This window comes from Callospermophilus lateralis, chromosome 6 (assembly GCF_048772815.1).
Source record: "Callospermophilus lateralis isolate mCalLat2 chromosome 6, mCalLat2.hap1, whole genome shotgun sequence".
Classification (NCBI taxonomy): Eukaryota; Metazoa; Chordata; class Mammalia; order Rodentia; family Sciuridae; genus Callospermophilus; species Callospermophilus lateralis.
In genome coordinates, this window is record NC_135310.1 from 13,509,391 (window position 1) to 13,525,688 (window position 16,298).

The following is a 16,298-nucleotide window of genomic DNA, read 5'->3' on the forward strand; positions in this document are numbered from 1 at the left end:
TTACGAGTAGGAGAGTATCTTTGGATCGCACTGAGCTTTTGTAACTAGAAGCTGCGCAAATAATTAATGGCTTCCATTTTTCTAGGCAGAAAGGCAGATTCAATTAGAAGCCTAGATCTAGTTACCCAAGACAAAGGGTCAATTAAAAATGTCATAGCCTGATATTAACAAAAAACTCTAGATTTAGACTTGTAAGAAGACAGATTTCCTATTTCCTCCATTCTCATTTCTGTGAAGCAGTCCTATCAATAAATGGAAAGTCATAACAGATTGCCTGTTAGGGAGTAAGATAGAGAAGCTGTAAATAATATACCTGTCAGTTCTTCAAATGAATTCTCAATAATTGGCTTGAAAATCTTTCCTTGATGCAATAGATTTTAAGCTTTTTTTCTCTTATTGCTATAATTTTTATTAGTGTGTTAGAGCTATACATCATAGTGGGATTAATTTTGACATTCATAAATGCATATAACATTGTTTTCTCCATTTCAAATTCTAGCACTTTATTTTTCCTTCCCTGTCTCCCTCCCCAGCTTCCCTTTCTATATTAAAATGGTCTTTCTTTGATTTATTTTATTATTTATTACTACATTGTTTTCATATATAAAATTGGAATGACTGTGATACACTCAAACATGCCGTTTTGAACAATCCGTTTTACTGTCATATTGACCTTGATTTGAATATTAGTTCCATCATTCATTAGCTAGACAGATATGGGCTTACTACTTAAATTGCCTAAATCCTATTTTTACCACCTATAATAGTTGGGAAATATTAGCACTTTCATTAAATCATTGTTATTAGGATGAAGAATTTTAAAATGGTAGTGTATTTAAGAATTGTTAGTGTGGAGTCTGGCATGTAGTAACTCCCCAAAACTAATGATGGCAACGATATGGTGATGATGATGATGATGATAGCCATGATGATGATGTTTATCGTGAGTTTTTAATTTAATAATGCAGACACATTCTCCAAGACAGATTTTTAGGAACCACGTATTTGATTTGGCTCATGTTTATTTGCCTTCAGAGTAAAGGCCCATAACTATATTTACTGAATGTTCCTTTTGTTTTGGTTTTATATCATTGTCAATAGATGTTATTCATGTGTGTTAAAGATAGTTAACACAACCTGATATGTAATTGTTCTGAAACCACAGCTGTTTTCAAAGGACTTCTTGCCCAATTATCTTTCAGAAATTATTTTGATTTTTTTAAATTCCATGACTTCATCTATTTCAACTAGAATGCTAACCAACACCATTTGCTTTGAATATAAACTTCAAACCATTGTGTGAATTAAACACGGCAGCTACACCAAAGCACATTTTTATCATGGTACTAGAGTTAGAATAATTTTTGATATGGCCTATCAAGTATAAAGTAAGAATAAAGGTAGAATATATTTAAAAGATACTTAAAAACAAGGGTATGTATTCATTTATGTATTATTATTTGAAGTTCCTAAGTTGCTGAGAATAATGCTCTTTTGTGGGATGCTCATTGGTGTGGTTTGTGTGTATACATTATTCTTTGTGGCATTGACAGTGTCTCCTCAAAATATGATGCATTTATTTATGTGCAGGCTCTTTCTCCTTTGTTAAGAACAAGAATCCCTTTTTAAAAGATGGCATTGATTTTTTTTCCTTTAACATTTATATCTTAAGTTTCACAAAACTGATAAAATAATTTTAAAAACAGAATTTTCAAGTCTGTTTTCCAGATGGATCTTTTCTCCTCTCCTGCCTGTGTTCACGGGGCAGGGTATTCACAAGTAGGCTGACCATTGTTTCAACAGAGTGATGTGCTAATTAATGAATGTCCCAAAAGATTAAATTTTGAGATTTGTTTCTTATGCGTTCCATATAATCAGTACTCTCTATTATTCTATTGAAATACACTTATTTGTAAAATGTTTACAATTTCGATTTTGAGAAGAATACTTATAAATTATGGTTGATATACTCTCTTTAATTTTTCTATGAAAATTAACCAAGGCCCTTTCCACTAATTTTTCCTGTCTAGTCTCTGATTTCTAAATAAAATCTTTAACAAAATTTTGGAACTCAGATAAAGATTGATAGAGGAGTGATCCCATTAATGAGCTTGGTAATGGAGGAAGATGAACTACATCTTGAGCTATCAACCATCTTGAGAATAGGGTTTTTATGATACTGTGGTTGGAAGAACCTAATGTTCTAGCAAGGATGTAGTCCTATCTCTGGCATCTATTAGCTGGTGACATGACTTAACCATCTTCTCCACCAGACTGAGCATTTGGAGGAGGAAGGGCCATGTCTATTCTGCTTACCTCTGTATATGGAACACATAAGAAAGTGCCCAACAAATGTAGCAAATGTGTTCAATCTTCTTTAGCATTAGTCTGGTTAACAATTTCTTCCCTGACTATACTCACAAAAATTTAATGAGAATCAAATTACTCAATATAATGAAAAATTTAAAGTTGTATGAAATTTTAAGCAGTATCTCTAGTCCTGAGATATTGGCTTTGTTTATTTTACAAAGAAATTAATTAAGCTTCTTTTTGTTATCAGAAGGAAAAGACTATTCCGAAGATCTCAATTAGTGCTGCCTGTTTTTAATGGGACCACTTATTTCAGTGGACTTAGATCACCAACATGGTAAGAAGCAAGCTCATGTTTAATTTTATTCGACACATGTGGTTTTCTTTCCAGAGCTGATGGGGGTTGAGTAAGTATAAAATTATACTGTCTGTCGATAATAATTTCCCTTGTTCTTCTTGGCAGCACAATCAGGTTCTGATGTTTGGGCTGTATTGCTGGCAACATTTTTCAATTAACATTTCATCCTCCCCCACAAAAAGCTCAACCTCTCACTGGCCCTGAACCCAGTGTTGCAGTGGGAAAGTGTTTAGAATCAAAGAAGGCCTCCCTTGTATTGATCTCCTGTTCCCCACAGCTTCTGTACTTGGAAGAGATTTAGTTCTCAGAGGGCACTGGAAGCCTCAGGGGTGTCTTTTCTGCCTGACACTCTGCACTTGTTTTATTCACAGAGTTTATTGCTGTGATTTTGGAAGTTGGCAGACATGGTTTTGCAAGTCCTGGAAAAATCCATTATGAAGGTGTTAGGAAGACACAGACATGTAGACTCGGAGGGTTGTCACTCATCATCTTTCATGGTGAGTTCCATCTTTTGACCAACTTTACTTTGATTAGAGAATCAGACTCACCATAGGTCAGGATGATGAGTTGTGGGGTGGAATTTTAAATGCCTAAATTTCTAAAGCCAGAGTTCAGAGAAGACTGAACTTCTGAATCAATGAAACAACATTGCTGGGTAAATAGGAGTTTAACTGCAACACCCATTTGAAAGTGAAAGATTTAAGTAACGAAAATAGCTGTTTTGTCTCAAAAAAAAAAAAAAAAAAAAGGTTTGCATCTCTTTCCTTCTGAATTTATTAGAAAATGTAAGAAGACTTATCACTAGGGGATCAAATAAATTGCATTTATTCATCCTTAGAATTTCTTCACATCATTGTGGCCACCAACAGATTGGTTTTGGAATGGCCCTGCACATTTGGACAGCACTGATGGGAATGCCAAATGACAACCAAACAATGGACCGCCCCCTGCACACCCCATCCCCTTCACCCCAAAACATATAGTGCTGTCTTTTTTTCACTGTAGAAACTGTGATTCTAAAAAATAAATCATAATTAAATATAATGAATATTAATCCTTACCTAAGGAAAGTCAAAAGTCCTGGGTGCATTAATATGGTGACTGATGTTTGAGAGCAGTGGAGAAGAGGACCTGGGAGCCAAGTCAGAACTCTTTACCGATATACGGCACTTCCAATTTACCACCCATTTTTACATAGCTTGTCTAATTTGGACCTAAATCCCTGTGAGATTGAACATTGCTATTATTCCTTTTGTGAGGGTTAACTAATGAGGTAGTTTGCATGCATTGACTATTATAACTAACTAGTAATGGGCAGAGATTCAAACGTCTCTTTTCATTCCAGGTTTCCTACCCTATCTGCTCCATAGGGTCTCCTCTGAAGGCAGCTGGTGAGTCAAATTCAGGAATATGTCTAAAACATCTTGACCATGGGCTTTTCTGAAAGGCAATTTCCTACTTGTTCTATAAACAACTTCTTAAAGTTTAGAGCAATAAAATATATCATCATGTCTTTTGAATCTCCTTCACAGGGACTCATTTTTTTCTTCATCAATAAAATGGATAGGGTCAAGCCTACCCTGTGCTTCTGGATATTGGTTGCATGTTAGAATCACTGGGAAAATTTTATACCTACCTATGCCCAGAAGCTATTCCCAGAGATTCTGATTTAATTAGCTGAGGCTGACTTGCTTTATTTTTAAGTTTCCGAGGTCATGATAGTGAACAAGCAGGAGAGAGACCAGCCACTGCTCCAGCATATGCGGGAAGTCCCTCCTTCTGTGTCTAAGCATCTTTAAAAATTTATGCAATAACTCTGATACTCCAGTAGGTAGGAATATCAAAGTTTATCATTCATTTTATAAAGACTGGTTTCCTTGCTAGAATTTGGATCTGATTCTCACTTAAGAGATTCTAGGAATGATAGAATTTTTCAGTGGATAATATGTCACCCAGTTAAAACTCTCCTTCAACTTGGCTTTCCTTGCAAACTTCTTCCTGGAGGCCATCTGGATAATCTAAAGAATTTCTGTACATGCCAGACGGTTTTCTCTGAGTACCATTGATCAAAAGAGGAGTCATTTAGACAGGGATGGATGGGGGTTGGATTAAAGATGTGGAGCCAGGCAGGAAGGAGATTTCAATGGGTTTTTGTGAAGACATTAAACAAAACCATGAACAGAAAGCCAAGAGATCACACACATCCTCAGAGCACTTGGGCCAACCCTCGAGCTTGTTTTGATCCATCTGGACAGTCTGAATTCCAAAATATAGGAAAATAATAATTTTCAAGGCATCTTTTGACAACTGCAGAAAATAAATGTTTAAAATATGAACAAGTTAGTTATCTAAGTCAGAAAGAAAGAAAAAGAAAAAAAATCTCCCAAGCAATGAGCTCTTGTGTTTGAAATGGCATAAAGAGAGATTAAGTGAGAACAAACTGCCGCTCACTTCCTGGGTGCATGTGGTGGGTGCATGTGGTGGGTGCATGTGGTGGGTGCAGCATGGCTGGTGGGCAGACATAGGTGGCTTCGAGGACAGATTTTGTATATGCGAAAAAGTTAATAAGCATTTTCAGATGTTTCAGCTTTTTTTTTTGTGTGTGAAAACTTCCAAATGATTGAAGATAGAAAATACTGTGAGAAAGCCTAGAAAATTGCACTGAATTGAGATAAGCACAAAGCATATTCTATAGAGAGAAATTCTTCAGAAATGCTCTTTCCTAAGACTTGTTCCTTAATCCCTGGCTAGGGGTAATAATGAACATTGCTAGTAATCTGGGCCAAATATAAAACTAGGGATTAGAGATAGGGTCATGGAAAAACGTAGGAAGAATCCTGTGTCATTGCTATTAGACCTCAACTTTAACATCAATTTCTAGAAAATCAATATTCTGTGTCAGGCAATCTATGATAACTGTTGGTTTGTATTAACATCATATGTGTATTTTATTTTCTGAAGTTGAAAAATTCTGGAAGTTGTTGAAAGGTCATTTTAACAAAATTCTTTATCTTTATCCATTAGACAACGTGTAATCAAAATTGCCAAAGAAAATACTATGTTTTTATTCCATGACCATGCAAGAACATAAGTTTTGTTTTGGATCCTCTATATTTGTGTTTGGCAAATGAGAGGTTACGGTTCAAATCTAACCCACTGCTTCTTTCTATGACCTACCAGCTAAGAAGGGTTCTGCATTTTTAAATGGTTGGAGAATAATCAAAGGTAAAATATTTCAAAATATTTGAAAATTATGCAGAAATTAAAATTTCAGTGTCCATACGAAGTTTTACTGGAATGCATTCGTGCCCATTCATTATGTGTTGCCTGTGTCTGCTTCTGATTGACAGGCAGGACTTAGTTACTATGACGGAGACCATCCGGCTGCAAGAACCTAAAATATTTACTTTCTGGACTTTTATAGGAAATATTGAGCAAGGTGATCACTCTTCATCCAATGTGTGTGAGTCATAGGTACTTCAAAATGGAGTAAAATGAGGTGAGATTCTAACCCTGAAGTCATTTAAATTCAAACTTTGCTTTAGCTAATGACAGTATTTTCTACATAAAATAGATTTTAATGGTCCAGATTGAATCCCTAGTTATTCGTGCATTCTTGGGAAGGATGCTAATCAGCAGACCTGGGGTCATTAAATTGTAGACAGAGCCCTTGTTGGTATACTATAAAAACTAGAATAAGGGAATCAACTTAATCTTGAGAATTTTATTTCAATATGGAAATAAAATTTCCAATTTTATTACAATGTTCCATACCTGTTTAAAATTTGTGGTGTGCCCAAGTGTCTGATGGTAAACTGACGAGTGAATCATTGGAAAAAGGATTTGGTTTTCAAGCTATTTCTTCTGATTATAATAAATGGTATTAAAAACATAAAACTTTCCAAAGTCATCAATTTGCTGCCACATTTAATGTGAAGAATAACTTCCTGATTTTCTTCTTCAGTTGTGTTTAAAAAATACAACCAGCTTTCTGTGTCTGGTGGTTCCAAATCCATGCAATTAACCAACTGAAGATCAAAAATATTTGCAAAAAAGTTGTGTCCATATGGAGCATGTACAGGATTTTTTTTTTGTTATTGCCTGAACAATAAAACACAACTATATTCACATAGCATTTATACTTCATTATAGATATTATAATTAATCTAAAGATGATTTAAAGTATATGGGAGGATGCACATGGTTTTATGTAAATGTCATTCTATGTAAGAGACTTGATCATTTGAGGATTTTGGTATCCACAGGGGTCTTGGGACTAAAGTGCCATGGATACCAAGAGTTGCCTACATTTCCTTGAAAGTTGTTGTGTATATATTCAAACCATATCATATGAGGATTCTGTATTTGAGACTTGACTAAAATGATTTGGAATTCCAAAATAATACTTGTGGGCTTTTGCATTTATTCAAGGACTTGTGTGGACATGTGAAAGCAGTTTAAACTGCTCTAGGTTCAAGGTCCCAGGTGTAGTCAGCAGGGCCATGCTGTGTCTTCTGGTTCTGCCTCACACTGGGAACAAGCGTCCTTTCTGCCATCTAGGTTTTGCAAGGTTTGTTGCATTGTAGTGTTTTTGTCCTTGATTTCACTGTTTATAATAACCCCGAGCACATTGTTAAAGTTCTGTCTAGTGTTCCTAATACACATTAAAGAGAAAGTATGTGTGTGAAATAAGCTTTGTTCAAATAGAAATTCAGGCGCATAGTATTGATGCTGAGTTCAGTATTATCAAATCAACAACCCACATTCAATAAGGATCTTTAAACAGAAACACACATGAAACAAATTCAAGGATTGAATAGTTGGCTCAAAAGTTGCAACTTTTACTTTCTGTTTCCATTATAAAAATAAACAACCTATTCCTTATTCAAAGTTTATGGAGTTATATACGGGTGCACAGATGGATTTATACATCTGTATTCGAGTTTCTGATTTGTAACGTCAATCCACAATATGAATTATTTTTCATGACAAGTGAGAAAAAAACTAAATAGGTATGAACAAAACAATGAATTGGGAAAATTATCTGAATTAGCATTTACAACAGATTCATCTGAGGTAAATTTGAATTTCGAAAAACTTTGAATTACATTGTATTTTAGAGGTGCATCATCATGTTGGCCAATTTTGTTGAATTTCTTAGCTAACATGAGAATATATATGTAGTTCAAGTCTTCATGGACTATCGAGTGACATTTTAGAAGGCCTAGAGAAAATGAAAAGATTTTTTCACAATAGTAGTAGATATTTTTGGTTTCACTACAGGAAAGTTGGTCCTATGAGTTCTGTGGTGAATCTCCTAAAGGAATAGATTATAGCTGGAAATTGAAAAATAAGAAAAATTTTGATAGGAAAAAAAGTAGAGAAATAATGTGAGTAAACAGGAGAAAAAGTTAAAAAGAGAGATTAAATAAAAAAAGAAGACAATGAGTGGATCAGTTTAATTTAATTTATTCAGACATTACTTCAAATTATACTAATACTTAGTATTTTTGAAAGGTTGTATTTGTATCACTTTAAGATCAATTATATCTCCATAAAATACAGGTTTTGGAAACCATCTCCAATCTGATGGTACTTAGAGGTGTCTCCTTTGGGAGGTAATTAGGTCATGGAGATAGAGAGCTAATGAATAATAAGTGCTTTTATAAACGAGGTCCCAGAGAGCTCCCTGGCCACATTTCCCATTTGAGGTCACAGCAAGAACATAGCTGCCTGTGAACCCAGGGTGGACCCACACCAGGTAAGACATTTGTTGGTGACGATTATCCTAGAAGTTTATGGTGTTCTGTTGGAGCAGCATACTCAGACACCTATTTACGTAGAACTAATGAGTGATTCATTAATTGAATTTGAAAAAAAAAAGAACAGTACTTGACATTATTGACATTTTTCATGTCTGGATAGAAACCCACCTAGAACAGAATGATCTCTTCTTTTATTAGAACCCCTCACACAGTGATTCATGTGTAAGAACTCTGACCATATTTCCTTGGAGGTTCCTGGCAAGAACCTCATCATGGCTGCTCAATAAGAAGACCTGTAAACAGAGGCCCCAGGTTAGGGCTGCATGGATGCCTAAGAGCATAGTCCCAGGGTGGGGAGGGCATGGCACACACCCTTCCTCCTTCTGCCCCTTCTCTTTTTAACTCATGGGGGAACATTTAAATGTTTGCTTTCATGTCTTAGTTATATTCTGAATTTTGCATCTTAAATTGATGCAGAGAGTTAGTGGGCTTCACCAGATCAAATTAAATGGAACTTTGTAAACCAATTTTTCGTAGGTCAGTTGAACGTTTTCAGGAGAAATGATAACCAAGAATGTTTGGTCATTGGTTTTTATATTTGTTCTGTTTGATATCCAGCTTCTATCATTAATTTGATCAAACTAGAACTACTTGGGGTAAATAGTAAAATTATGTTTAGTAACTTTGGTGTTCACTACACTACCAATTATAAAGTTATAAGAATGTATAAAAAAGACAACTTGTTTGTGAAAATACAGATATATAATACAAATATGCATATAAACAATTACCATCAAGTTCACAATAGTGGCAGTCTCATGGGAGGGAGGGTAATGAAAGCAAAGAAAAGATTTCAACTGCTCTCTCTCTCTCTCTCTCTCTCTATATATATATATATAAATTTAATATAATTGTTGATAGTTTGTTTAATAATATATATGTAATATAATTAGTAATATTAATTTATATAATCATAACACTATACATACAATTTATACATAAATTATTAAAATATATTTATATATTTGGTGCTGGGATTGAACTCAGAGCCTTGGGCATACTAAGCTAATATGTAATTTTCAGTACAGGAGAGTCATTATATAATTAACACTGTTTTATGTTCAAAACATTTCAAAAATATAAGGTAGTTTTTTGAAGGAAGAAAATAATTGAGAGAGCAAGAAGAATTTAGAAAACTTAATTATGCAAATGACAAAGTTAGTTTCCAACTCAGGAAAATAAAAGCAACTCAATGTATTCAGGAGACTTCCAGGAAGAGGGTGAGGTGTTCCCTACAGAATTAATATCCTCTATGGAAAATAGCAAAGTTAAAAATGTAATAGATATCAGAAGCTTTCCATTGATGAATGAATGATATGCAATTAAGTTGGCATACTTTGATATTAACTATTATGTTAAAATTAGAATTTTATTTAGGAGTTTTTTAAAATTCATTTTATAATCCATCTTCTAATTAAGATATTTTTGTGGTCTGCAAAGTGAAAGAGAATATCATCAATATTTGAATTTTTAAATAAGTAATCATCTTTATTTTATGAAATTCACTAGTGAACATATTCAGTGACATACATTTAAATTAACTCAAATATACATGTATATGCATGTGTGCACATACATCCTTAAATCAAATGAAATATTATTATTCCTGTGTTCTTGGCCGTGTTGATATGAATTAAGTCTAAAATATGCTTTGTTCTAAAAAGTCATGACTGATACTTTGGTAATTTAAACCTGAGCCAAATATTTAGTACATGGAGCAATAATAAAGTCTTAAGATTTTTTTTTAAATTAGAAATATATTTTAGGAAAGGAGAATAGCAATGACATTTTTTCATAGCTTTAAATGGTATTTTCAGATGTCTATTCATATTGATAATTTAACCAAGTTAAGAATCAATCTGAAAGATAAGGCAATATCATTTGACAATCCTTTCCCCCCTCTCCAAACCTAGGATTTTGTATTCACTGTACCCCCAGTTCATTTTGTCATGACTTGTTGAAATTTTACAAAAAGAATAGTTTCCATAGTCCATAGGAACTAAAACTTTCTAGTCCTCCATTATCTTCAGATGTCTGTGCACAACAATTTCAAAGGTACTTTGCTAAGTCTCTTTGAAAAGAAAATCTCACCAACCCATCTGGAATTCTATTAGTTTTTTAATTATAGTTAATTCGATAGTTCACATAATATCTTCAGTAAGTAAAACATCTCTGTTGGCTATAACTTTGTATAGTATTTTGATATTTTTTATTAAGATGCTTGTCAGTAATGTCATCCCATTTAAAACAAATGCTACTTTTCACAGTATTTTTATCTTTACATTTTCCCAAATCTTTGTGTCATTTCTTAATAATATTATCCTGAAAGTGTTTTTTTTTTCTCTTTAAACCCCAATATACTTTCAGAGGGTGGCTACTTGTAATATTTCTTTTTTTTTTAATGTTGCCAGTGTGATTTTATTTTTTTTTAATTAATTTTTATTGTAGGTTGTTCAAAACATTACATAGTTCTTGATATATCATATTTCACACTTTGATTCAAGTGGGCTATGAGCTCCCATTTTTACCCCATATACAGATTGCAGAATCACATCAGTTGCAGAACCATTGATTTACATATTGCCATTCTGGTGTAATATTTCTTTTGTTTAACATCTGGATTTTAAGTCTTTAGATCATAGGACACTATGCCTTTCCCTCTCTTACATTACTTAGAACAGCACTATGTAAAAGTCCATTTAAGTTTTTGAAGCATTTAATAATACTGTTGATGAAGGTGGGATGGTGGTGACGGTGGTGATGGTGATGATGTTAGGAGACCCAGAACACAGAGGCCTGACCACATTTGTAGTACCTGCAGTACCTGTTTCCATAGTCATCTTAGTCTCATGATTCATTCCATATATCAAGTTATTCTTATAAATATTACCTAAATTTGGCCTGAAAACTGTACTTAATCAACCAATATTATTTGTTAAATGTTAGGGAGTCAAAAAAAAAATGAGCATTTCTCCTTAATACTTCAAAAGAGAGAAACATTTCCATCCTTTAGCAGGGCTCGTAATAACCCTGAGCTGATCATTTTGTAGTTAAAACTCTGTGGCCTAGATACTATGAGTAGGATATCCTCAGCTAACTGGACGAAGACCTCCAGTCCTCAGCTGCTTTGTCCATCCCTTCATCTGTCCCTGAACTGCCCATTTTGCTGTTTCACTGTCAAATTCCCCGAGGGTTATCTGACCTCGGAATTAAACACCCAGCCTGCCACAGGTGGGTGTTTGGGTTGATCCTTCAAATAGTACTGCATTTTGTCAGAACTCTCAGTACAGAGAGTAAAGCATAATATCATGTTCCCAGGAGGAAGCAACGTCACCATGTCTCTCCCAGTGAACAATAGGTGACAGCTAATGCCTTTAAAGCAAACTCACTCAACCAGCAACCTCTTAGACACTGGGATGGGACCAAACTGCTTACTTCTCAGCTGATTGCTGCTCTATGGGTTCTCTCTTTACAGCAAAACAAAAACTGAAGGGGAGGAAAATGATGAAGGAAAATGCCCCGAAGTAATAACAGAAATAAAAGATTGTATTTCAAAAGGCATGATTTTTCGATGCTTTAGAAATTTCTTTCTCATGCTTTTGTTATTCAGGATTGCATACATACATTTGGGGGTTATTTGTTATTCCCACATTATTACTGCAAACTAAACTCACTCTGTCAACCTAATTGTTGAATTAACTCAAATCATGATTTGCTACCATAATAAAATAAGAAAATTATGTTATCTAAGAGACATTCAGTGACATTGAACTAATGAAACATCTGTTCTTGGACAAATAATTTATACTGTGCCTCAGATTACTCATCTATCATAGATGATCTCTCATCCCTTCTATTTCTGTTAGCTTATGATTCTATAAAGGTCTTTTTTTTTTTCCGGAAAAAATGAAAAGAAACATTTTATTTTGTAAGACAGGCCTTTAATTATGCTTTTTATTGTCATAACTGCAGAATAAAACTTGTTTTAGTCTCTGATATGAGTGTTTGTTTTGAATTACAGAAGCTAAATGTTTTCAAAGCTAAATTCTTTGAAAAGAATTTTCTTTTCCTTTTTTTTTTTTTTTTGTATTTTTCTCTCTGTTGTTAGCTTTCCTTTCAATAGATGGTGCTCTTTTCTCAGAGACACTACTGTTCTTATTTCCCATCAAAAGATCAGGAAAATTTGCTTTACTCTTTAACAATTATTAATTAAAGAAATCAGACATAGAAGCAGAAAGAAAGTAGAAAGACTCAATTGCATGCAATTTACAGCACCTTGGGGATAAAAGCGTAATGGGGAGACTGATAAATGATTCAAGAGCTCCATCTAAATCTGCAGTATTTGCTGAAAAGATGAAGCAAATATTGTAACTAAATATGACAATGCCATGTTCACAATGTACATATAACCCAAAGTGGAAGGAAAAACTCAAATCTGGAGCCATTTTGAAGTGTTAAAATTTTACCTACTTTAACAAAAGTGAATGTGTTAATATTTTACATTCACATATAGAATTGAATAGACACGTCAATGTCAACACAATCAGCATCAATCCAAGTATTGAGAGTCTCAAAACTGAGATTGTACACACTTTGCCAAACACACATGGAACATCTGGGCAAATAACATGGACCATTAACTCCTTTGAAATAATTTTATTAGATAAATACACTTTCTTTCTTTTTATTCCCCAAAGCACCTTGTACAACTTTCTAATAATAGTCTGTAATGCTGATTTCTGCTGCTTTTAGTCACTTCAACTTGTGGAGACATTGAAAAATAGTTTTGTCCTGCAGTTCTTCTGAACCATCTTATGTGTTCCAGATGCAATTTATCATTCCTCTAATAGATCTGCAGCTAGCAACTGCAAACTCATCTAGGCAACACAACTGTCATATTTGCTACAACAAAGTACAACTACCTACCAAAAAGAAATGCCAGGGAAACTCCCTCTCCCTAGTGTGGCCTCAAGATGCAGAGAGAAGGACATGCAGGATTCTATGACTGGGGAGAAGGGGTGGGGCTGTAGTACATCCTAAAGCAGCCAGTGTAGGAAAGTTGGCAAGGTGCATCTCTTTAAACAAGTGAGAAAATTCGGCAACTCAATTAGGGAAAAACTCCTCAGAATTCCACCCCCATTATTCACCAACTTTATTTATCCATAGCTCATGCAGAAGGGCAGACCATACATAGGACACTATACCAAGAGCCCCCTTGTCTCAGTATAAGAGGGCTTTACCAAAGAGCACCCCCACCCCACTGTTAGACCTTTAACAGCTTTTATCAAAGGAACTTCTCTGCTTTTGGGATTTGGGACTCTTTCTTGATCCAAGGGAGGGAAAAATAGGAAAATACTTTTGGATACACAGACAGCATCACTCTGTCCACCGGTGCCCCTGTTAACTCCCCTCTCTCACCCTCCCGCTTTATGGCTCCAAGTGTCCCTTTTTCAGTCTGCGCTCGGAGCCTTCCTTACCTGACGATCACGTACATGACCAGGAAGTTTCCGAAGAGCCCCACCACACACACGATGGAGTAGAGGGCCATGATGGTGATGGCCGTGATCATGGAAGGACTCCCGGACGGAGGGCACTGGCCGCCGCTCCCGCCCAGCTCGGTGCGGTTCGGACCGCATGGGTCGGACAGGTTGCCATCAAAGTGGGACAAGTTGACCCAGGAACTGGTGCTCGGTGCTGGGGGGCAACTCGATCGCGGGAAGGGGTCGCTGCAGTTGCTGGCGTTCGCGGGGACGGCGCTGCTGTCCATGGTGCTGACGGCCTGCTGGGGACCAGGACGCGAGGTAACCCGGAGCTCCCGGACTTTTCGCACGCGCCTCAGCCGCTTTCTCTCGCCGCTGCCACAGCTCCGGCTATTTCTTACAGGGACCAACTCTGGCGGAACCGGAGGGGAGCGTCAGGCAGAAGGGGGAAGCTGCATCTGACATGATCTTCCGCTTGCTGCCCCCTCCCACTTTAGTAGTACACAGAGGCACGTCCCCAACCCCACAGCGACAGGCGCGGGGAGGGAGGGCTGTGTGGGATGCGGAGTCTGGAGAGGAGGGAGAGGAGAGGGGCGGATTTTGCGCAAAGCAATTCAGGGAGTCCAGCTCTTCCCTGGGCACTGTGCTCTGCAAACACTTCTAACATCTAAGGGGGCGGTGGCAGAATGCAGAAGGGAGTTGGGGAGACAGGCTGGGGAGAGACACAGGGTTTCTTGGCAGCTGTAAAGCATAAGAAAGGGGGCTGACATCACTCCATTTTCCCAGCACCGTTTTCTCTCTCTATAATCAGACAGGAAAGACACTGTCCCACGCAACCCTAACAGCCCTTACACCCCAAGCCTCAATGTTCTCCCATTTCTACTTCCACTTCCCCTCTTGTGATATTCTTATTGCACCAATCCCTTACATTTGAAAAAAGGAAAATGGTGAGCCTTAAATTTCCAACCTTATAGACTTTTCTGAAACAAGAGTAATCTTTTTTTTTTTTCCTGAAAAAGAAATAAGAAACAAAAAAACTTTGTTGAGGAAACATGTTGCTTTTACCCCTAACTCTCCAATGTCTCCTAGAGTGAAAGCTCTTTTTGTCTTCGATTTTGTCTTAGTGAGAAAGGGGCACAAGAACTGGTTACAAAACCCAGGTTCACTAAAGAGAATGTTGATGCTCCACGTCTTAAATCTCAAGACCTGTTTGGAACAGACTTACTAGAGAGACATATGCTTCTAAGAAGGGCGATACAATTCAACAAATCTGCACTGTTTCAGTGTGTTTTCTAGTGTGAAACTCCAGGAGGAGTTACATAGGTTACTGGAACCAAAGTGGCCCACAGCAAGGTCCTTGAGGGACACTAATGGATTTTTAGATTTGTATCTCATTTCTAAGTTCACAGGTGCTTCTATTTAGAAATAAACTTATAAGTATTACAGGAGTAAGGTATTTTGTGAAGTTAATATTCACTAATTCTGAACTCACTCTCATTCCTACACATTTTTGTCTTTGCACATATCTATACCTTTTAAACATAAACATTGGAAATAAATATTCCCAATTGTTTGTGGAAAGTTATCTGTACTCTGTGAAGCAGGGAGGATGGAAGCTTGGAAGGAACATTTAATTCCAGTATTATTTTTAGGCATTTGTCTTAAAAACAGATAACTCATAGGTAAACTGTATTAATCATAGGTCATTTTGTCAGTGTTCAGTAATATTTTTATCCATTTGCATGAAAGGGTATAATTTCAACAATAAAATGTTTCAGAGATTTCCTAGAGACTAGTAAAAATGTCTTATTCTCCTTTGAAACAATGTATCCATTCACTTGTACTGAACCTGCTATTCACCCATCCAGTCCCTTGAGAACCCAAAACCAGTCTACACTGAACTTCATGTGAAAGACAAACAGGCATTCTGCAGCAAGCCCTACCCTTGGAGTTAAATTACTTTGTGACACAGATTTGTAATTTGGGGACTGTATAAATTTGAATATGTTACTTCATCTTAAGAGTGATAATTTTCTCATCAAAGTAAGAACTTGAACTTTAGGCTTCAACATATATTCTCAACTGAGATTGATGTTTTTCTTCTATTGCTCTTTCTCATGGTCCACTGAGGATAATTATTATCCTTTTATTTTTAAGGCAAATTTTCTGGGCATTATCATATGTCCTCCCTTAATTTATATTAATGTATGTGTCTCAGTATCTCCTAACCATTCAATATACCATTTGAGAATATACAGAACAAATTTAATTTCTCTTCCAAATACATGCACTAAGATAGTGTTGAGAAACCCAGATAAAATTTAT

The 16,298-nt window shown here is 35.9% G+C and overlaps 1 protein-coding gene across 1 annotated transcript in view; it reads right to left on the reverse strand.

Annotated features, from left to right (window-relative positions):
- Nucleotides 1–14,438, reverse strand: part of Oprm1 (opioid receptor mu 1) — a 37,222-nt gene extending 22,784 nt beyond the window's left edge. Inside the window, exon 1 of the mRNA XM_076858106.2 lies at nt 13,971–14,438. Within this exon, the coding sequence (XP_076714221.1) occupies nt 13,971–14,260 (290 nt within the window). The 5' untranslated portion in view covers nt 14,261–14,438. The remainder of the gene's footprint in view (nt 1–13,970) is intronic.
- Between the last annotated feature and the right edge of the window lie 1,860 nt (nt 14,439–16,298).